Source organism: Pelobates fuscus, chromosome 1, assembly GCF_036172605.1.
Source record: "Pelobates fuscus isolate aPelFus1 chromosome 1, aPelFus1.pri, whole genome shotgun sequence".
In the NCBI taxonomy this organism is placed as follows: Eukaryota; Metazoa; Chordata; class Amphibia; order Anura; family Pelobatidae; genus Pelobates; species Pelobates fuscus.
In genome coordinates this window covers 130431227-130454845 of record NC_086317.1, presented here as the reverse complement: position 1 = coordinate 130454845, position 23619 = coordinate 130431227, and the positions used below count along the sequence as shown (strand labels likewise).

General features: G+C 39.6%; 1 protein-coding gene across 1 annotated transcript in view; it reads left to right on the top strand.

The window, feature by feature from the left end:
- Nucleotides 1-23619, top strand: part of AMPD1 (adenosine monophosphate deaminase 1) — a 73574-nt gene that overhangs the window by 9719 nt on the left and 40236 nt on the right. The window contains exons 2-4 of the mRNA XM_063450413.1: nucleotides 7339-7513; nucleotides 11833-11989; nucleotides 22283-22448. Coding sequence (XP_063306483.1) covers nucleotides 7339-7513; nucleotides 11833-11989; nucleotides 22283-22448 — 498 coding nt within the window. The remainder of the gene's footprint in view (nucleotides 1-7338; nucleotides 7514-11832; nucleotides 11990-22282; nucleotides 22449-23619) is intronic.

Below are 23619 nucleotides of genomic sequence, written 5' to 3'. Positions count from 1 at the left end.
AGTGTCCCCAAGAGTTTCAGTGTCCCTAGGTCTCCCAGTATTCCCTAGTATCTCGGTGTCCGCATGTCTCCCAGTGTCCCAATGTCTCTCAATGTCCCCTAGTATCCAAGTGACATGGGGACATAGGGACACAGACACTAAGGGACTGGGAGACTTGGGGACACAGACATGCCCCCTTTTTGTGTATGTTCGCCCCTTTCGGCAGTTCTGGTTATGTGATTTGTGTCAGTGGACCACCCTTTTACCCCATCCATAGATGTCCTGCTTTACTGGACACTGCTGTTAGGGGGTATGGTATCGGACGGGTTTACTTGAAAAATGAAAGAGTGAGATTAGCATAGGGTTTTCTCATAGCTGCATCCTATGAGTTTCCCTCCAGCACCATCTCCATCAGATACATGACGCTTAGGAGGTAGGACTGTTTTAGTGTTTAGTCAATAAGATTTTGTAATTAGGCCCATCATAATTGTTAGCACCAGGCCCACTGGGCTCTTAATCTGGCCCTGCTTCCAAGCAGTGCTAAGTGTTTAGGACCCCATTGAAGATAAACGCACTATATAATAATATTATTTGTACGATTATTTAGGCATTACTGTTCTAATATATTGAATGTTGTTTTTTACCATTTCACATTCAATGGCATGTCAAGTCTGTGTCAGTAAAGTGGGATTTGCTTAGGCCAGGTACTGAAGGGGTTATTCGTCATGCTGGCTCGCTGTACTGATACTGGGAAAAATACATATATCTTATTATTATGCTTTGGCAGAGAAGACATAATCTAAATGTTCCATCTTTATATGTGACACATGATCTACATGATATCTGTTTCTTTTTGATTCCAGTAATATCTCACCATCTTGATAGCACATAACATGTTGTTAACATGGGCTTGTTGGCTATTGAGTGTATATGCTCTGTGTTGAATACATCAGAGGTGTGGCTGATTTATTACCTTGTTAAATATATCCCTGCTGGGATTTCTCTGGGTACTTACAAAAAAAAATCAAAGGATTAAAAATATGCATGTGCTGATCCAACACAGATCAAGTCTGATAAAATATCAGTTACATTGCTATGGATTACCAGTTCTATTAATACAATTTTATTTCTGTTAATGTACGTCTGATTTTATTTCTAGAAATCCTGAGATCAAATGTTTAATGATATATATAGTTACCCTAAGTTATTTACACTAAATGATGTGGTGGTGTATTAAATCCTATAAATATAACAAATGATATGATGTTCTCAAGATGGGACCACCCTATGGCCATAGTAAGAAATAAACAAATGTGATCCAAAGTCAATGTCCTAAATGTATGACTTACTGTTTTTCCTTTACATTGACATTTTATTTTGGAGCACCAGTAGCCTTTCCAAAATATTGCTGATGTTAACAGAAGCTCTAACTCTTACCAATGTCTTTCTCACTATGCATCTCTACAGAGGGACTGTATGTCGCAGCACCTTCTCCTCTTAACCCACACTCTACAGCAACATTTCTAGATCAAACTTTATGTCTGCATTCTAACACTGAGTATATTTCAGGATTTTAAAAAATGTTTTATTAAACATTAAGAATAAATTAATATTCCAGTCAAACAGCTGTAATTACTGGAGTTCAGACTTTGTTCCTTGTGCAGTCCAGTAGCCTGGAATATATCAGTGTTGAGAAGATCAACCAAACAAAAGAATATTAACCATACTCTGAAAATTGTTTTAAATATAGTCTCTTGATCATTTAAAAATAAAAAACTCCGGAGACCGTATCCACCTACGACCGGTCTAAGTGATTTGACAGATTCCGTCTCAAATAGTGCACATGTGTGGCTCGACCGGTTCCAGTATGCACACATTAAGCATTTTATTTATTGAATCCCTGGCAAATAGGAAATAATTTAATCCTTAACTTTCTTCAAGGCGATCTGTGACGAGGGAGAAGGCGTTACACATGGAATTTTAGGGCTATAATTCAGATGACTGCTCCTTCATTATCTTACAAAATTAGATGGGAGGATGAATTGCTAAAGTCACTTCAAAGTAAATTGTTGGATAAAACATCCTGTCCGATGAAAGCTCTTTATGTTCTAAATACCAAGAACTCAACTTTAAACTTTTAACTCCTTGATTTAAAATACAATTCCCCACAGAACATTAAATTCACTTACTCAAAAATCTTGGTGATGTGAATTTGGGATTGATGACACCCTCCACATTTGGTGATCCTGTCCACTGATTGCCACATGACTACATAACACATCATTACCCCTCTCCAAATATAAGAATTCTCTCTTGAAACATTTACTCACAGCGGCTAAGCCCCTTATCCCTGTCTTCTGAAAAGAAAGATGGACTTGGCTGTCCAACAATGGTATGGAAGCACAGAAGGTGTATTAGATCAATGGAAGCAATCACATTTTCACTCCATGTCCCCACTGAAAAACATACTGCTACTTGGCATGCATAGTTAGACTTCATATACAGACAGGATTATGGAAACACCTTGCTCACTCCGTCTATTCTTCCAGTCCAAACAGAATGTCCCTCGCATCACGCTTTACCTAGAACATCCGTTGCACCTGCAACGGATGTTCTAGGTAAAGCTTACTGCGAGTGATGCTTACTACAGCCCAAATAAAGAATGGTTTGTAAAAAAAAAAAAAACATGAACTGAGCAAAAGTTGAGTACCTTCTTTTTCCAATTAAATCAACATTTAGATTTATTTGCTTAATGTGGGATTGATTAATGGGGTGTATAGTATAAATTTCTCTTTATTGAAATAATTTTTTCTTTTTTTTTCTCTTATAGCATTCATAAATAGTGATGTCGCGAACATAAAATTTTCGGTTCGCGAACCGCGAACTCGAATTTCCGCAAATGTTCGCGAACCGGGCGAACCGCCATAGACTTCAATAGGCAGGCGAATTTTAAAACCCACAGGGACTCTTTCTGGCCACAATAGTGATTGAAGGGGGGGGGGGGGGGGAGACCTACTCTCCTTCCCCCCCCGGCCCCCACCCCTAACATTGTTATACAGAGGAATATTTACTAAATACCAAACATTGTTATATAGGGGAATATTCACTAAATGCCAAACATTGTTATATTCCCCTATATAACAATGTTTTGCATTTAGTGAATATTCCCCTATATAACAATGTTTTGCATTTAGTGAATATTCCCCTATATAACAATGTTTGGCATTAGTGAATATTCCCCTGTATAACAATGTTTGGCATTTAGTGAATATTCCCCTGTATAACAATGTTTGGCATTTAGTGAATATTCCCCTGTATAACAATGTTTGGCATTTAGTGAATATTCCCCTATATAACAATGTTTGGCATTTAGTGAATATTCCCCTATATAACAATGTTTGGCATTTAGTGAATATTCCCCTATATAACAATGTTTTGCATTTAGTGAATATTCCCCTATATAACAATGTTTTGCATTTAGTGAATATTCCCCTATATAACAATGTTTGGCATTAGTGAATATTCCCCTATATAACAATGTTTTGCATTTAGTGAATATTCCCCTATATAACAATGTTTGGCATTAGTGAATATTCCCCTATATAACAATGTTTGGCATTTAGTGAATATTCCCCTATATAACAATGTTTGGCATTTAGTTAATATAGGGGAATATTCATTAAATGCCAAACATTGTGATATAGGGGAATATTCACTAAATGCAAAACATTGTTATATAGGGGAATATTGACTAAATGCCAAACATTGTTATATAGGGGAATATTGACTAAATGCAAAACATTGTTATATAGGGGAATATTCACTAAATGCCAAACATTGTTATACAGGGGAATATTCACTAAATACCAAACATTGTTATATAGGGGAATATTGACTAAATGCAAAACATTGCTATATAGGGGAATATTCACTAAATGCCAAACATTGTTATACAGGGGAATATTCACTAAATGTTTTTTAGGGAACCCACCCACCGCTCAGGGGTGGGGTCCGTGGGGGGGGACAGTAGGTCCCCCCCATTGTGATTTATGGCCCCCACCCACTGCGCAGGGGTGGGGGCCGGGGGGAGGACAGTAGGTCCCCCCCCTCATTATTTTTATGGCCCCCACCCACCTCGCAGGGGAGGGGGTTGGGGGAGGGGGTTGGCATTTAGTGAATATTCCCCTATATACCAATGTTTGGCATTTAGTGAATATTCCCCTATATACACCAATGTTTGGCATTTAGTGAATATTCCCCTATATACCAATGTTTGGCATTTAGTGAATATTCCCCTATATACCAATGTTTGGCATTTAGAATAATAAAAAAAAAAAATGATTGCAGCTTCCGAATGAATCTAAATTGTATGCTGTCCAGTAGGTGGGAGGGTCTGCTAGAGAGGGTCTGCTGCTGATTGGCTGTAATGTGTCTGCTGACTGTGAGGTACAGGGTCAAAGTTTACTCAATGATGACGAATAGGGGGCAGACCGAACATCGCATGTGTTCGCCCGCGGTGGCGAACGCGAACATGCTATGTTCGCCGAGAACTATTCACCAGCGAATAGTTCAGGACATCACTATTCATAAATACACAAAATTACTTTAGTTACCATTAATGTATATACAAAATAAAATTACAATACTTAACTCGTAACAGGTCATACCTAACAAACATAGCAATCATTAACAATTATTGGCTGGAATCCATATATTTGAAAAAAAGAACCCATATCATCTAACATAACAAAAATAATTAATATTCATTGGAAACGTTCTTTAATCTTTCTTATCCAATTATTAAAATGATGTATGTATTTTCTACCGTTATTTAGACATGCAACTCCTCTCTCCATTTCAAGCTGGAATAACAATTGAGCTATAAACTGTTTCCTATCTGGTGTGGTTATTTGTTTCCAAGTTCTTGCTATTAATATCTTCGCCACAATAAAGGAATGGATGGTCAATATTAATTGGTCCTTGGGGAGTCTATCCCAGTTGAGATGGAGTAGACCTACCTGTGGGCATTTTTTAACTTTAACATTGAAGAACTCTAAAAAACTATATATTGATTCCCATAGGATGGAAATTTTTGGGCAACCCCACCAGATATGTAACATGTCTCCCTCATGTGTTAGACATCTCCAACACAGGGAGGAATTAGACGTGGATATCTTAGCCAGCCTTGTTGGTACTAGGTACCACTTATGGAGAACTTTAAAAAAAGTTTCAATTAAATTTAAACAATGTATATGTTTTCTAAGAAATTTCATAGGTGAGCACCAAGTCTTATCAGATAATTTAATATTAAGATCTTTTTCCCATTGTTTTTTAGCTGTGGGGTAAGTATCTGAGTACGTTTGTCTAATCAAATAAATAGCAATGGAACATATTGATTTTGTTTCCTTTTTGTCAAAAATTCTATAAACCAAATTGTTTATATCGCCTTCCTTTCTTAATAAGGACCAATTAAGAAATCCTCTTACTCTCATGTAAGAAAAGACTTCTATGTCAGAGAGATTGAATTTAGATTTGAGGTTGTTGAATGGCAGCAATTTGCTACTTTGAAGGAGATCTTTAATATAGATCTCTTTATAAGCTCTCCATTTGGAGAGGTTTATATCTGGGATAACTCTTTCCATAGCCCGAACATTTGCTCCTTCAATTATTTTTTTTGATATCTTAAGAATTTTTTTGATTTGTTGCCATTCTTCAATAAGATGGGATACAATCATAGAATTGAATTGCATTAAATGAATCTTGTAGTTAGTCTCATCGTCCCAAATCAGAAGGCCTAGATCATTCTCTTTTGTTCTAATTGATTCTATCTGATACCATGGTTGTTTTCTGGAGTCTGAAATATAGAATTTATGTATATGGGAAAAAATGTTAGCACTGTATATATCTTTAATGAGTGGAAAAGCCATTCCTCCTTGATTAAATTTTTGTTAAAATTTGGGATTTTATTCTTTTCTATTCTATTCTTTTATTCAAATAAAATTAGAAAGTGAATATTGAAGCATATCTAACCAAGGTTTTGGAACTTTCAATGGAATCATGTTGAAAATATAGGCCCATTTGGGGATAACATATGCTTTTATTGTGTTGACTCTTCCCCACCAGGAGCTTTCTAAGGGGCGCCATTCTTTTAAAGTTTTATGAACATTTTTTTAAAAATTGGTCTCTACTATTTTTTGAGGATTTGCCGTAATAGTAATTCCTAAATATTGGAACTCTTTTTTAGTCCACTGGAAATTATATTTCTCTTGGAGAGAACCTAGCATATGAGAATTTATATTAATTGTTAAAGCAATAGTTTTTTGAAGATTTATATTATAATTTGAAACATCTCCGTAGTTTTTAATCTCTTGCATTAAATGAAAAAGTGAAACATCAGGATCTGTAATTGAGATCAATACGTCATCTGCGTAAATACATATCTTTGCTTCTACTTCTTCTATTATCATACCTCTTATTCCTAAATTTTCTCTGATGGTTATGGTGAATGGTTCGATTGAGAGAACGTATAGCAGGGGCGATAGTGGACACCCCTGCCGTGTTCCATTGTTAATGTCGAACCATTCTGAGCATATATAATATCCTATTATTCTTGCTGATGGGCCTTTATAGAGAGCCCCGATTGCAAGTGCAATCCAACCTTCCAACACGAATGCAGTCAAAACTTTATTCATATATCCCCATCCGACCCTGTCGAAAGCCTTTTCTGCATCGATCGACAGGGTCAGAAGGGGCGTCACTGTTAATTGTGCGCATTCAAATAAATCGATGATTATATGTGAATTATCACTGGAGCGGCGACCTTTTACAAACCCTATTTGGTCTATATGTATCAATTCAGGAAGCAATAAATGAAGTCTTCTGGCTAATACTGCGGCATATAATTTGATATCTATATTTATTAAAGAAATAGGCCTATAATTTGTTATTGCTCTTGAAATTTTATTAGGTTTCAAAATAGGCTTTATGTTGGCCCTTAATAATTCTCGTGCTATTTTGCCTGACGAGGCAATTTCATTAAATGTTGCTGTTATATTAGGTATAATAATTTTTTTAAATGTTGTAAAGAATAAATTAGAAAAACCATCTGGGCCAGGCGTTTTTGAAGATTGTAAATAATTTATGGTTTCTTCTACTTCTGCCTGTGATATTTTTTGATTTAAATTCTCTCTTTGGATTGGGGTAATTTTAGGAATTTTAATTTTATGTAAATATTTATAAATGGCCTGATCTGTGGAAATATGATGTAAATTATATAGTCTTTAATGACGGGGTGTATAAACCATATTCAGTCCCTCTACCTGTAGACAAACTAACTCAGGAAATATAATTTGTCTCCAGAAATCAACGAGGAAATCCGCTCCTTGGCCGAGAAAGTCTTTGCAACTGAAGTCCACGATGAGGATAGCAAAGAGGAACTTAATCTTTTTGACGTTGCGGAATACTGCCCTATAGTGCAACAAGAAATGGCACACCAGTTGGCTGTGAGGGAAACTAAGGAGGCACAGGATAAAAGGTAAATGATCTTATCTTCTAGTTAATTAATTAACCATACACATTCTTTATTCAGTCAGTGCTTCATTGCAAGATGGCATTACCTAGATAATGACTAGAGCAGCAATTACTAGACATGTGCAAATCGTTTCATTCTGAATGTCCGAAGTGTTGAATTTCGGAATGCTGAACCGAATTGCCGAGTGTGCTGAATTTCAGAATGCCGAACCGAATTGCCGAAGTGCTAAATTTCAGAATTTCGGAAGTGCCGAAGTGCTTCGGATTTCTGAAAAGTGGCAAAACAGGAGAGGGTTGAGGTAAGGTGAGTGGTTGAGGTTGGGTTAAGGGTTGGGGTAGGGTTAATAGTTGAAGTAGGTGTAGGGGTTGGGGTAGGGTTAGGGTTAGGATTAGTGGTTGGAGTAGGGTAACCGTATTCCTAACCTTACCCCTACTCCTACTCCTAACCCTAACCCTGCTCCTAACTCAACCCTACAATAGCCCTAACCCTACTCCTAACCCTACCTCTATCCCTACCTCTAACCCAAACCTAACATTACCCCTACTTCTAAACTAACCCTACCATACCCCTACCCTAACCCTATGTCATGCCTCAACTACCGGTAATTCCTTGTCTCTTCCGGGTTGACGGAGTTTAGCCACACCCCTTCTCTGACGCGGTCTCCCCACGCTACATAATGCGACCGCTCCAGATACAAGACGCTGGATTATTGAACAGCGTTACCGCGATATCAACCCGGCTAAAGGTTTCTCTGCGACCTCTACTTGTGTACTGAACCGGACTGGAATTCTACTTACCCTTCTTCTCCTCTCCTCGACCACGGCTAGTATCTGGACTTTCCTCATCCTGCCTGAGAAACAAACCTCCCCGGAGGAGAACTCCGGGAACCTGATTTTTCACCCTTTGGAAGCTAAGTCAATTGTTATATCTATGATAAGAGCTTACCTTCTCTCAAAACCGCTAAGCATTCCTGCCATAGTCTGCTCTCAAGTTTGCCAAGCATTTCTGCTACAGCCTGCTCTCAAGTCCGTTAAGCATTCAGGCTACAGCTGCTTTCAGGCCTGCTATCTCTAACTCCAAAACGAATCACTCCTGTTACAACTTCATTTCTAAATTCCTCCATTTCCTTAAAACTTGCAAACACCAATGTGCTAGATTGCATGTATATCGGAAGCTGCTTACTCCAATTAAACCAACAGAGAAGTAATTAAAGATACAGTACCTGTATTTTCCATTATTGAATACACAGTTCCTATTCTATTCTCCAAGTATCCTAATCAACAATCTAAGTCCTAAGAAATCTGCAGTTGTGCTCCATATCAACCTATGTAAACGTTACACCCTACCCCTACCCCTACCCTAACTTTACCCTTAACCCTACCCCTAACCCTACCTCTAAACCAACCCTAACCCTACCCCTACCTCTACCCTAACCCTATCTCTAACCCTAAACCAACCTTAACTCTGCCGTAACCCTACCCCTACCCCAACCCTACCCCTAACTATACTCTAATCCTACCTCTAACCCTAACCCTACCCTTAACAATACCTTAACCCTAACCCTAAACCAACCCTAACCCTACACCTAACCCGAACCCTACACTTACCCGAAGTCCTGAAGTTCCGAAGTTCCGAATTTTCGAATGCTGAACCGAATATTTTTCCCATGCACATCCCTAGCAATTACTCACACTGGCAACACCAGATGTTTGAGAAATATGCTCAGCCAGCCAGAAGTCCCCCAAATTTAAAGGGTGTCATAGTAGGTCATCACTGTTATAAAGTAATTATAAGCAAACTGCACAGATTAGTAACTCTCCGGGGCAGTATATTTGATTTCTAGTGTTTAGGGAGTGTTCCCTCAATTTTCATCTTGGATCAAATTATTGTCTGGATGTTTGCATGTGCAATGAAAGATTGATTTGAAAGTTGTAGAAATCTAATTATTCTTTCTGTATATATACATAGGAGTGTTTGTAGGTCCTCAATGCCTCGGAACAATGAATGGGTGCTATGCAGTATAATATAGTTTTCAACAAATTTTTGAACACTTAAGTGTGCTTTGAGTGCCGGCAATCTTGTACATGGGCCAAGAGGTACTGACGTCCTAAATACTTTCATGTGGCAGTGGTCACCCTTTCTAATATGACTGATGGAGTCCCGGAATAGAGTCCCGGGCATACACCTTTACATCCTGGATTGCAAATGGCCTGGTTGACATCAGGGCCATGATCACTCTCTTATTTAATGTGTTTGAGGAAGCTGGACAGCTACGGAGCATTGTTTGCCTGTGCTGTGTGCTCCAGCCAGCCTCATTAGTTATGGTGTTCTGCAGTTGTAGGCCAAAACATCAGTAATGGAGTTGACCGGTTTACACAGCACAGGAAAGCAGCCTTGATTGAGAGTTTCATCGCTACATGTGTTAGACAGGAGTATATATTGTGTGTACATGTAACTGAGTGTGTGGGACAGTGCAACTGTGTCTGTGTAGTGGCATATTTAACTGTATATGTTTGCCTGGGATTATGGATCTACATCTATAAGAATGAATCTGTGATACCTATTGGAGAAGATGAATTGGCCCTTGGCTCTTTGGTAAGATGACGTGCCCTTAGCAGCCATTTTTTGTTTTGGTGTGGGTGGAGCAGGAACCAAAATCATAGTTTGCCTATGCCCCAACCTTGACTGACAACATTGTCAAAGATAAGCAATCGATATGTTAAGTAGAAAAGGTATAGGTTACTGAAAGTAAACTCCAACAGTCTGTTTAGAATTGTAAATGTAATTTTAGTTGATACTGTTGTGAATAATATCTGTATCAAGCTTGGCACACTTGCAGATGGGGCTTATCTCCCTATGCATTTGGAGATGGTAGTAAATATCTCTTAAAAATATAAAATCACTATTTGCAGCTGGCAACAAAAAATGTCCAGTAAATGCTGTAGACATATGTGTGTTTCTTAATAGAAAATAGCAATGAATATATACTAGAGGCCCCTGACATGGATCACTTATAATCTACAATTAACAGGTATATGTTGGTAAAATGTTTCTGTACAGAGCGAAACTCGTGTAATCTGCCATGCTATTACTGAATAAAGGCAGGCGTTAGAGGTGACTGTAAGGAAACCTAGTATATCCAATCCTCATTCGGTAGTTTCCCGAACCGCCAGAACATCAGTGAGTATAGCTCTCCGTTCGGTAGATGGAATAGACGAAATCCATACGAATACAATAGCTTTACAAGATGATTCCCTTAATAAAGCATACGAATCCCCAAACATCAGCTGAAGTCAAGAAGAAGGGTACAACAAAACTCGCTTTTAATGAACACACACAGACTTTTATGCAAGTCCCCATGCAAGGAGACATCCCACAGGGAGGGACACAGTACAATCAATTAGTTACAGTAAAACCGTGAAACACACCCAGCACAAACATACAATTCCCTCCCCTAGTCCTGGAGATAATCAAGTCTGACAAAGTAATAACTTGATTATCTCTAGGCAGAAAAATCCCAATTTTCCCCAATATTCATAACACCCCTTTAGGCATGGGGTATCCCCACCAACAATATGTCCCCTGATAGCCCCGATCTGGGTGACCAACATATTCAAATTTCACCCAGATCGGTTCAGGGGTTCTCAAAACGTATGGAAGTCTTTTGTGATCGACTAACCGCGAGGTGGCTGCCCAAAATAGTTCCAGGAGTTTGGGTGGTTTTGCTGGTCTATTCAGTTAAGTGGCACAAAAGAATAATTCCATGAATGGATTCCCCTGGCTCTTAGCAGCGATTGTTCCCCTCGAATGCACAAAAGTACCCAATAGCGCTCTTCTCGCTATTCGGGAAATATAGATCCAGCGTTCGCTTGTTGAGACCGGTGTTCGGGAAGTCGAGTGTCCGATTTTAGTTCCAGACACTCGACGACCAAGTCCCGCTGCTTTTGTTTGCCTGAAAAAAAGATGGCCGCCGTTTTCGCAGCCACGTGGCGTTCGGCAGTACGAACGCTGGCCGCACAGATAGAGGGTTCAATTGAAGCAGTCTTTGAAGTTTAACGAGCCAGGGGGTGGTCCTTGTTCGGTAGTTATATCTACCGAATGAATAGGGAAGAAATATCACACCTAAAAGAGGGATTTCTTCACAGTGACTCAGCCAGATTTATATTTGAAGGTGTTTTAAAACTGATTATTACAAAAAAAATTATTTTCGATCACAGTCCCGTCACATATAATAAGTATACAACCAGTAACTGAATAGATGCATACAACATTTTGAATTAACTGTACTCAAAACTAGAGGGTTGGTATTTTCTATTTTCTAGAAAGCAGCGACTTCAACGTCTCAAAACAATTGTCATTAAAGTTCCAGAGGTAGAAAAGGAGCTTGCCCCATTGGAGGCAACAGATGACTCTGCTCCATTGTACCTGACTGTTCCAGATTACCAGAAAGTGCAGATCACTGGAGACTACGCATCTGGGGTAAGAATACAATACACAACACTGTCCAAACGTGGGTTTAGTCACTACACCTTACATCCTGGGGAACCAACTGGGAATTGGAATTTCTGTACCAAAAATGCTGAGTTGGAAAAGCAAATGTTAAATAGTTCTCACCATTTTGCCAAAATATCCCACTAAAGCCTCTATACTTCTTAAATTAACGAATAATCCCAGATGCTTGTTTTATGTATGCATACTTTACTAGAAGCCAGTGTTTTCTTTAAAGACATGTAATCATGGAATTAAAAAACAAAACAAAGCATAAATTAGCTGTTTGCGGTTAATTAAGGCTTAAATAGTGGTCCTGCTTGAACATCTATATGTCTCAGCTATGATATCTGCAGAATTAAAATTACTAAGTTGCTACTGTAAGAAGTGTCCTTCACTTTACCAGTGATCTTCCACCAGTGCACGTCATGGCACACTAATGTGCCGTAGCAACCACGGAGTGTGCCGTAAACACATGGACTTCATGTCCGTAATAGTTTGTACATAGTCCTTAAAAAGTGTTTTTTTTTTTCAACAAATGTCAGCATTAAATGTGAATTTCCATCAGGCAGTCAACTGAAAGTAATACAATAGGGCTTCAAATAAAACATTTTTATGAGCTACTGATAACGGTAAAAATAATAAAAAAAAAACGCTCTTAGAATTTCTCTTTTTCACTGACGTACACCTTAGCCGAAAAGGTTGGAAATCATTGATCTATACACTTTCATTGAGTTTTAGTACTATACATAAAATAATCATGATAATTACACTTTGTTCATCAGTGAAGCCATGTTCTGAGTGGGTAAAAAAGGTTAGCTGTGACGCACTGTAACTGAATATTCACTTGAAAACTAAGAAGAAGAGGGCGGAGCCAAGCGCTCAAACGGAATGGTCGCAACTACCTAGAGCTCCGACAACGGAGAACAAAAGACGGGGAAATTCACCGCACCCGATACGCCACGGAAAGTGAAAGCCACCTATCTTGATACACCCGATCGGGAGCTACAATTCGATGCCTTTCCTGTTCCCGCAACCCAACAGAAAGACACGCCGGAGGCCTGGGGCCTACTCCGGGCCGCGCAGCGCTCGGGCCTCGTGGGAAATACCGGAGTGGCCGGAGACCTTCTTATACTCCCCTCCACACCAGACCCTGCACGCCTCAAAGCCTACCGAAGTCATGGGCAAAAAGAACCACAAAGCCCCCCTGACAACAACCAGAGACACCCAGGACATAGGCGCAATGTTACAGCGCCCAGCTACCACGATGGCGGCTCAGGGGCAATCTGAGGGCCCGAAAGCACAAGAGGGACCAGCAGAAAGGCCCACTCACACCACACAGTCCGAACTGAACATAGTGGAGCAGACATTGGTACCCAACCAAACTCCGGCCACGAAACAAGACATAGCGGACTTACTACACGAAATGCGGCAGTTACATGCTGCTGATCTGGACTTACTCAAGAAGGAAATCACACCGGTTATAGTCCGTACTCAGGCCTCCGAGGATGGCATCCTGGAGCTCAGACAGGAGGTTCAGGACATAAAAGAAACCTTGAATCAACTGCAAGCATCCCAAACCGCGCTCCTAACTAGAACAGACCAAGCCGAGGACCGCCACAGGCGCCTTAATGTTAAGATAAGGGGCATCCCTGACTCTGTTACCTTAACGGAATTGCCCCACTACATCAGGAGGCTCACCACCTCGATAATGCCACACACGCAGGCAAAGAAACTTACTTTTGAGAGCCTCTTCCGAATCCCGACGCCACGCCAAGCACCAGCTGGAGCACCACAGGACGTGATAGTCCGATGCCACTCGACCACCGATAAAATCCAAATGATGACAGCAATCCGGGGCAAAACACCGCTTAATTTTGAAAACGCGCAGTTAACGTTCTACCAAGACATAACCCGCTCCACAATGCTATGGCGCAAATCGATGGGCCCAGTGACCAGCCAACTCCGCAACGCTGGTGTGGAATACCGGTGGGCACTACCACGTACCCTCCTAGTCACCAAAGACGGAAACACGAAGAGACTGTCCAACCTACAAGAAGCAACCACGTACTTGCAAGCTACGGGTCTCCCTGCACCAGCTGAGGAAAGAGCGACTACCTCGGGCTCACATGCCTGGGACCCGGAGAGATCGGCGCCCTTCACCCCGAGAGACAACGAACGACCAGCAGCCCCAACCTGAAAAAACTGTGCTCACTAACAGGGAACAGTAGTACCCGGCAAAATTTGAACTCTAGCTAAAAACACTCCGTTCACAAATTATCAGTTAACGTTAAGTTTATTTAACTTTGTTTGCTTCTACAATGCCCCACTTGTACACTGATGCGGCATAATGCACACCCACAAAGATTACGGGGACATAGGTCACTCAATGCACACAGGTCAGACGCATACCAACACACTCATGCACTACACTACACGGGAGGTTGCAACAACTCCGAGAAGGCCTCACACCCACCCTTACGGAACCCCGACAAGAGATGGGATCACTATAGCGACACCCCCCACACACACACACACACACAAGTCTCTGCCAACTGGAGACACCCTATACCGAGCACCGCAGACCAACGACCACTCCAAAAACAACAGTCGCCCACACTTTCTATAATGATAAGGCGCAGCATACAACCGACCGGGTAGAGTATATGACACCGAGAAGGCACACTGACACCGCCTCACAACACCGCAACACACGAACAGTCACACGACAGGTGTAAAAACATCCGAGAACTTCACAAACTACAATATGTACACGCGAATATCAAACGACTTTAATGCTAACTTTGTATATGAACGTTTTATCATTGTCACAATGGCACTTGGGAAGGAGCAAAAGACAAACACAGAACTTACATAGAATATAGAGGGTACCGGGGAAGGTTAACTACAGTACTAGATCAGTTTACCCACTGACTACTGCCACTGTATGGCACTAGATAACCTTAATACACATGACAAGGTACCCCCGGCTGCACTGAACATATTATCGATGAACGCAGTGCTAGCTTTACAGTACTGTCACGACTATATTGACCCATGTTACGGCCCTACAGCATGACAAAGGCAAACGAGCCACGCTCCCTAATTTTACCTACTTAGCCAGTCACTAAGACCGACTGACACTCTACACTACCTTTTATATAGGCATTTTCAACCTGACAACACAAAGTCGTTTATAATATAACATGAAGCGGACACTCATGTAAGAATGTATCTATGTTATTGACCACTTCTAATTTAACTTTGTTTCACAGCGACTACCTAATTTTAATAACACGATAGTAATGTTGTTGTCCTAGCTTGACGATTAAACGATAATCCACAAAATATATTTCTAAACCTAGAAGAACCTAGAAATATCATATGCATGCCTAGACGGTAACAAACTCGTTGTTCCTTGCTAAACTTACCTGACCAGTACCACTAACGCTGAACTAGCCAGACCTGCTTGCATATTGAAGTTAGCATGTACCTAGCATAAGTAACTAATGTTTTTTTTCTTTTTATTTATGTGTAACCTGTCGCCTGACTAGCATAACCTAGCGAGATACTAATCCGGATCCTACGATCCTTAGCTTGTATTTTCAAATTGGAGCTTAACTACGTTACATAAAAAAAAAAAAAATTAGGCATTGAAAATCTGGAAATGTACTTTAACTTTGTGTATTGTTGTACCAACCCTATAATGTAACTCGCTTAAACGTTTCCTCCGTCTTCTCTTCTGTACCCCATACTATATGCCTTAATAAAAATCAGATTGACAAAAAAAAAAAAAAAGAAAACTAAGAAGAAGAAAAAAACAATTCACTGTTTAACAATATAAACTAGTTAAGCAAGAATAATGACAGTAGTTAATTCAAGTGTGCTGTATAGGAATGGTGGCCAAGACAGAAGATACACGATGGGTGGGGAAATTACAAATCGATAATATTTGTAGAAATAACATATCTAGTAATTTCATCTAGTTTAATATTGAATATCATTACATTTCTATATGTAAAGAAACTGCTGTAAATATTTAATTTAACTTACCAGTTTTAGTTATTGGTATAAGTGGGCAAGAGAGCCGCATTTATATTGTCATTAAACTTTAACCACAGGTTCACACACTGATAATGTGCACAATATTTGTGTTTTGTGGGTACATTCCCAATAGAACAGTGTGAGTTCCCAGTGATTAATGTAAAAAGAAATAGGTTTTGGCAGCCACTAGAGGGAGTTTAATTATGGAGCTAACCAATGCAAATTGAATGGAGAAGTTCTTACTGTATTTCATATGGCTATTCTGCTCTCACATCATGGGAATGCAACGTTTCACCTGCTAGTCATCAGAGTGTACGTTGTGTATGTTATAATGGTTGGTATCCTATGTGTCAGTATTATTTACTTAGTAGCTCTAAAACTTTATCATTCTATATCATTTATAGCCATTTTACCATATCGCATATAAGTCTTACACAGCCATTTTACATTCCATTAGACATCACCTTTCACATTTTGTGTTGTACACAAAATGTACATAATTCATAACCATGTACAATTGTAACAGCTCCACCTACTGTCATATCTGACAAACCACACACAAAATAATTATTTTGCAGCTCCAGCTGATCATAGATTGGTAAAGTTAGCCAGTACTGAGTTCAAAAACCCAATATCTGTTGGGCATCATTGCATGCTTAGCTGTTGCTTCCACTAAGCTTACATAATGTTCTGTGGGCCAGGGCTCGAGTCCTGCAGGACTTTTTTTACAGCAGAAATGCCGTTCCCGTTGCTCCTGCAGGCACTCAGGTTGCGGCACAAAATGCTGCCGCCAAATGCCCTCTGTCATGGGGGGCCACCTGATGGACCCCCCGGTGGGCACCCTTTTCCCTGTCAGAGGCGGCGAGGGATCTGTGTTCTCCCAGCTCTGCTCCCTTGCGCCGCTTGCTGATGCCGGGTACCAGAATATGATGTCATATTCCGGCACTCGGCATCAGCAGACAGCCCGCATGGCGAGAGGGAGCAGAGCAGAGAGAACACTCACTGCAGCCCCACTGGACCCCAGGGACAGGTCCACGCCAGCTCTCCAGGTAGGGAGGCTGAGTTTACATTTTTAAATTTCAAAAAATAATAATAATTTGTGTGTTTCTGTGAGTGTATGTGTCTGTGAGTTTATATATGCATACGAGTGTATATTATTTATTGTGGGGAGGAGGTGGTGGATCTTGGGTGAGTTGCCATACTTTATTCCCCAGGACTTGACCGCTGCTGTGGGCTATTTAGTGTGTGACCTCTTTGTGGCATGTAACATTTTATATCATTTAAACTCCAGTAATGCGAGGAGCAGTGCTCAGCAAAGCATTAGCACTACCTAATAAATGTGCCTGTAAACACCCAGACATGGATATTAGTTTACAGGTGGGTGTCAGCTGTTGAGTTATGACTATAACTGAATATGATCCTGGTAAACTATCACTATACTTGAAATAGAATTTAGTGGCTTGTGGACATTTCGTGTAACACTTAAAACCAACTGAAATTCATGGTTCAGCAAAAATGATTTAGGTGCAGCTAAGTATTTTTTCAATAAAATACACAAAAACAAAGATTTTAGTAGTGTTCAAGTATAATGAGCTTTACTATTACATTATGTTCCATAAACATGGAATGGTCCTATGACAATATTATTTCATTCTTTGTATAATAGTTTCTGTACAAATTAGGACCCTTTATTTTCCTACTGTTTGTCAAATACAGTGTATTGCAAAAAAAAGTATTCACCCCCATTGGCATTTTTCATGTTTTTTTCCCTCACAACCTGGAATTAACATGGATTGTTTGAGGATTTGCTCATTTAATTTACAGAGCATGCCCACAACTTTGAAGATTTTTTTTTTTTTTAAGCAAACAACAAATAGGACAAAATAACAGAAAACGTCAATGTGCATAACTATTCACCCCCCTAAATTCAATACTTTGTAGAGCCACCTTTTGTGGCAATCTCAGCTCCAAGTCGCTTTGGATAAATCTCAATGAGCTTGCCACATCTTACTACTGGGAGTTTTGCCCATTCCTCTTTGCAAAACTGCTCCAGCTCCATCAAGTTGGATGGTTTGCGCGTGTGAACAGCAATCTTTAAGTCTGACCACAGATTTTCTATTGGATTGAGGTCCGGTCTTTGACTAGGCCATTCCAACACATTTACATGTTTCCCCTTAAACCACTCAAGTGTTGTTTTAGCAGTGTGTTTGGGGTCATTGTCCTGCTGGAAGGTGAACCTCCATCCTAGCCTCAAATCACGCACAGAGTGGTACAGGTTTTGCTCAAGAATATCCCTGTATTTAGCACCATCCATCTTTCCCTCAACTCTGACCAGTTTCACAGTCCTGGCTGCTGAAAAACATCCCCACAGCATGATGCTGCCACCACCATGTTTCACTGTGGGGATGGTGTTCTTTGGGGTGATGTGATGTGTTGGGTTTGTGCCAGACATAGCGTTTTCTTTGATGGCCGAAAAGTTCAATTTTAGTCTCATCAGACCAGAGCACCTTCCTCCATACATTGTGGGAGTCTCCCACATGCCTTTTTTTTCGCAAACTCAAAACATGCCATTTTGCTTTTTGCTGAAAGTAATGGCTTTCTTCTGGCCACTCTGCCATAAAGCCCAACTCTATGGAGCGTACGGCTTTTTGTCTTTGCAGCTCCTCCATGGTTACCTTAGGTCTCTGTGGTGCCTCTCTGATTAATGCTCTCACTGCCCGGTCCGTGAGTTTTGGTGGGCGGCCGTTTCTTGGAAGGTTTGCTGTTGTGCCATGTTCTTTCCATTTGGTTATGATAGATTTGATGGTGCTCCTGGGGATCATCAAAGATTTGGATATTGTTTTATAACCTAACCCTGACTTGTACTTCTCAACAACATTGTCCCCTACTTGTTTGGAGAGTTCCTTGGTCTTTATGGCAGTGTTTGGTTAGTGGTGCCTCTTGCTTAGGTGTTACAGCCTCTGGGGCCTTTCAAAAAAGGTGTGTATGTGTAATGACAGATCATGTAACATTTAGATGGCACACAGGTGGACATCATTTCATTAATTATGTGACTTCTGAAGGTAATTGGTTGCACCAGAGTTTTTGTGGGCTTCATAACAAAGAGGGTGAATACATACGCACATGCCAATTTTCTGTTTTCTATTTCTAAAAAATAGTTTTATGTATATATTTTTCTCATTTCACTTAACCAACTTAGACTGTTGTGTTCTGATCCATCACATAAAATTCAGAAAACATTGAACGTAAGGCTGTAATGTAACAAAGTAGGTAAAAAGTCAGGGGGGTGAATACTTTTGCAAGGCACTGTAAGATGTGTGGCATAAACTGAAGGGCATATCAAGACATAACTTTCTCTCTTCCCAAATTTCCTACTTAGTGGAGAGCAGGTAGACCCAGGAGAGTTCATTCTGTGTAAGATTAATTTGTTTTATGGTCAGCTGTGATAGTTTTCCATAATATTTGGCCAGAATATAGCTGTCAAGAATTTTGAAGCTGCGGATATGTTTATATTATGTCCAATGTTTGAGTTTTCCAACAAATGAATCTTCTTTAGATTTGTACCCCTATCTTTATGTGACCAATGGACTGTGGTAAGCCAAAAGGAACTTATAGACCCCACAGCGAGGGAAACATATAATAAAAAATATAATAAACTAGTAGACATGTGCATCCGTTTTCGTACGAATAAGATTTTGTCTGAAAGTTCTGTTTTTTTCGTATTTGTGGGGTGGACATAGTATTTGTAATAATATAAACGGGGAACCTTAATGAAATAAAATAAAAAGGGGGGAAACAAAAGCCCTATATACAGAATACAAGCGAAATGAAAGGGCAAATGCCGAATGCATTACCTTTTTGTTTTGTATCATTAGTCTAATAGACTCATGGGTGGGGACCTGGGGGGGAAATTAGGTCCCCCCTATTATTTATTTATTTAGGGTCCCCACCCGCCACCTGTAACGGCTACCCAGGTAGTGAGAGGGTATCAGCCGTTGGAGACGTCCTTTTTCTTGGCAAGTTGCTGTATAGTGGTGGAGTTACTTATTCCCATCCACGAGATCCAAGAGAAGAGTCAGGCATAGCTATTAAAAGAGCAAGGTGGTTATGCAGTAAATCCCCTTCCAAGAACGAGACGAGGCTACGTTTTGAAGGGTCAAGAAGAACTAAATTTGAATGACAGGAATTCTCCTTTTATGTGATTCTGTCCATGCAAGGGAGACACCTACATAATTAACACAGTAACAAATAACAGACAGGGTACAACCCACACATCTCCTCCCCTCAGATAAACCTTTAACATAATTAACAGGCACACATTTTTACCCTAGTTTTGGATGTGCTTTCTCTCCTTCTAATTAATAATGAGGATGTAGTATATTCTAATACAAAAGTAAAAACCTATAACATATAATAATAAATAATGAAAAATATATAATTAATGTAATAAAAATACTATATTACATATTGATATTTAATTGAAGTTTTATTTCAAGTTTTTCTTTCTTTCTTATTTTTTCAGCCATAAAAGCATGTCCAAAATAAATGCCATCATAACAAACCACAGTTGTTACTAAAGGGACACTCTAGTCAACAATACAATTACAATACAAGATGTCCTTATCAGATGTATGTACATAGCTCAGCCACTGAAAGCACTGAATGATGCTACAAAGCAACCTGCATTACAAGGACAGGATACTCAAGGAGACATATAGTAAGGATGTCATCACCTGTTCATAGTTTTCTTGCTGTTTGCAGGGAGGTAGTGAAATAAAATCATCTCACACAGTGCTGTTGGGACTGAGACTGTATGCATACACTTATAAGGAAGTGTTTCTGGCATGAGGGGGCGTGGCCACAGATGCAGGCTTTTGGTGAAGAATTCTGTAAAACTTTTTTTGCGCATGCAGAATATTACAGCTTATTAATGAGGCAAAAATCTATCATTTGCAATAAAGTTGCATTGGTGACTAGAGTGTCCCTTTATGTAAAGTTAAAACAAACTTATAAAAAAGTAAATTAAAAAAAATAGTAATCTGCAACAAAAAATAAATAAAAATAAAATCCATGCTTTTCAGCCCATTAGCTGGAGGGTTTCAGACAGAATATCTCTTCAAGATGCAAAGACCTTTACACCCCACTATCAAATTTAAAAAAGAAAAATTAGTATACTGTTATCTTGATTCTTAATTTTTTTCTTTCTTTTTTTTTCTGTCTAAATGATGGGTTATATCATTTTTATGGGAAATTAAACTTTCCCCCTTCCTGGTATGGATTTGTTTTAATGATTTAGGTATGTTATTGTGTGAGATTGCCACCATCTGGCATGAAATGAGAATTATTTTATTTCTCAGAGTAATAACCAAAGCCATAGTACATTTCTTTTGACGACAGTTGGATATTTGACTTTTTTGTAAATAGGAAGATTAACCGATTAAAATAGAGTCAGGGGAATCAATTAACTTGATAAACGTGGTTTGCTAAAGTTTAAACTCTTAGATAGTGCATTAAGAGGAGCGCCAGACTTATATCAAGGAAAAAAGACTTTCCAGAGTCTCTTCTTAGAATCATACTTCTCATTATAATATTAGAAATATAAACAAGTAGTCGGACCCCTAAATGGGGTCTTAAATTCTTGGAATTATGAAACTCACTCATAATTTAGTTCTTCTTTTATCTTTTTGTCTATCTGTAGTACATTCCATTTGTCGTGGTACACCAATATTCAATATGTCAGGATAACTAAGATGTAATTTCGCACGTAAACTTTATTGTAATTTTTATGTTTTATTTGTGTTTGCTTGTCATTGCCCCTAAACATTAAACTCATGCTTTCTCTTTCATGTGTGCTTTGTCCAATGCTAATAAAAACAAATTAAGGTGAAACTAATGCCGTGTAAAAGGATATAATATGTTTTTAATTAAATCTGCTAGGACGATAACTAGTTAAAATTTCATGTGTATGTTTGCTATGTTGACAGAAACTAAAAGTAGTGCGCGAAAAGAACATACACACAAAAAGAACCCAACAAATAAACAAAAATATATTAACTGAAAATATAACGGTAAATTGCAAGAGGCAAAACAAGATCAAAAGATCAGCTCACAAAGTTTGTCAGTACTTCACTCATCTCTTACATTTGATTGGTTTGAAGAGTTTGATTATAATAACTTGTGCATAATAACGTTATGAGTTAATCAGGTAGCTTAGGTAGCTAAATTCTAATTTTACTGCAGGTTACAGTAGATGACTTCGAGCTTGCTGGAAAGGGTCTTTTTAGGGCGCTAGCAATCCGGGAAAAATACATGCGCCATTCCATCCAGAGATTTCCCAGAACAACAGCCCAATATCTGCGTGACATTGAGGGTGGTGTTTGGAAGGAGGAAGATGAGATTTACCCAGGTACGATCCAAAATGTGTTAATGGAAATATTCACTGAATCGTATATCTAATTTCAAATTATGCATGACAATTGGTTAATTAACATAATTATTTTTCTAAATTGTTCCAATGTCTTTGCATGGTCCTACATTTGTAAAAGTTCCATTTTCCATATACAAATAATGTTACATAATCTCATTTGTATAAATGGCATATTGCTAAGTGTCCTTTCAAGGAACTCGTACAAGAGGTAAAGATTTAAGTGTATAGATAAGTACTGACTACCATATTTTCTAATAGTGCAAAAAAATTTGAGGGAAGCCCTTCCAAGAATAGAACATTATGTGACTCCTGTAAATGTAATCATAAATATGAATAGAGGGTAATCGTTTGCTCTTTGCATAAGAGCAAAACGTTAATACCGGAAGGATAAAGAGATTACATTTTTATTATTTTGAATGCAACTGATTTTTTCCCCCCTCCACTGGTTAGGGTATGGAACAGGGGCGGACTGAGAACCCTCAGGGCCCCCGGGCAAAATAAATCAAGGGCCCCCTTACAGGCCCCACCCATACTCCGCAGCAAGCGCCACCCATGTCCCGCCTCCATGCACCGCCTCCAGCCACACCCTACACAATCTTTAGACACAAGGAACAAAAGTGCAATAATCCCTTCAAGGCCCCAGTAGAGACTACAATTGAGGGCTAATGGGCCATGGAGGGGGGTCTTTCTAGCAGAGGCTATCTCAGTGTCCTTTAGAGAGTGTGTTAGAAAGAATACCCTCCAGGCCCTATTAGAGACTACAATGGAGTCTAATAGGCTTGGAAGGGGGTCTTTCTAACAGAGGCCATCTCAGTGTCCCTGCTGGAAACAGTCGCCTCCCGGCCCCAGTAGAGACTTCAATTGAGGGCTAATGGGCCAGGGGGGGGGGGGGGGAGAATTCTAGCAGAGGCTATCTCAGTGTCCTTTAGAGAGTGTGTTAGAAAGAATTTCCTCCAGGTCCCATTAGAGACTACAATGGAGTCTAATGGGGCCTGGAGGGGGGTCTCTCCAACACTCTGGTTCCTATTCACAATATAGCAACACAACATAGCTCGCTGATACCTAGGCCAAGTTGGCTCCTCTTACCTTAATTACTGTTGCTGGCTGGCAGTCTGTGGGCTTGCTGGAAGGCTGTGGGCTTACTGGCTGA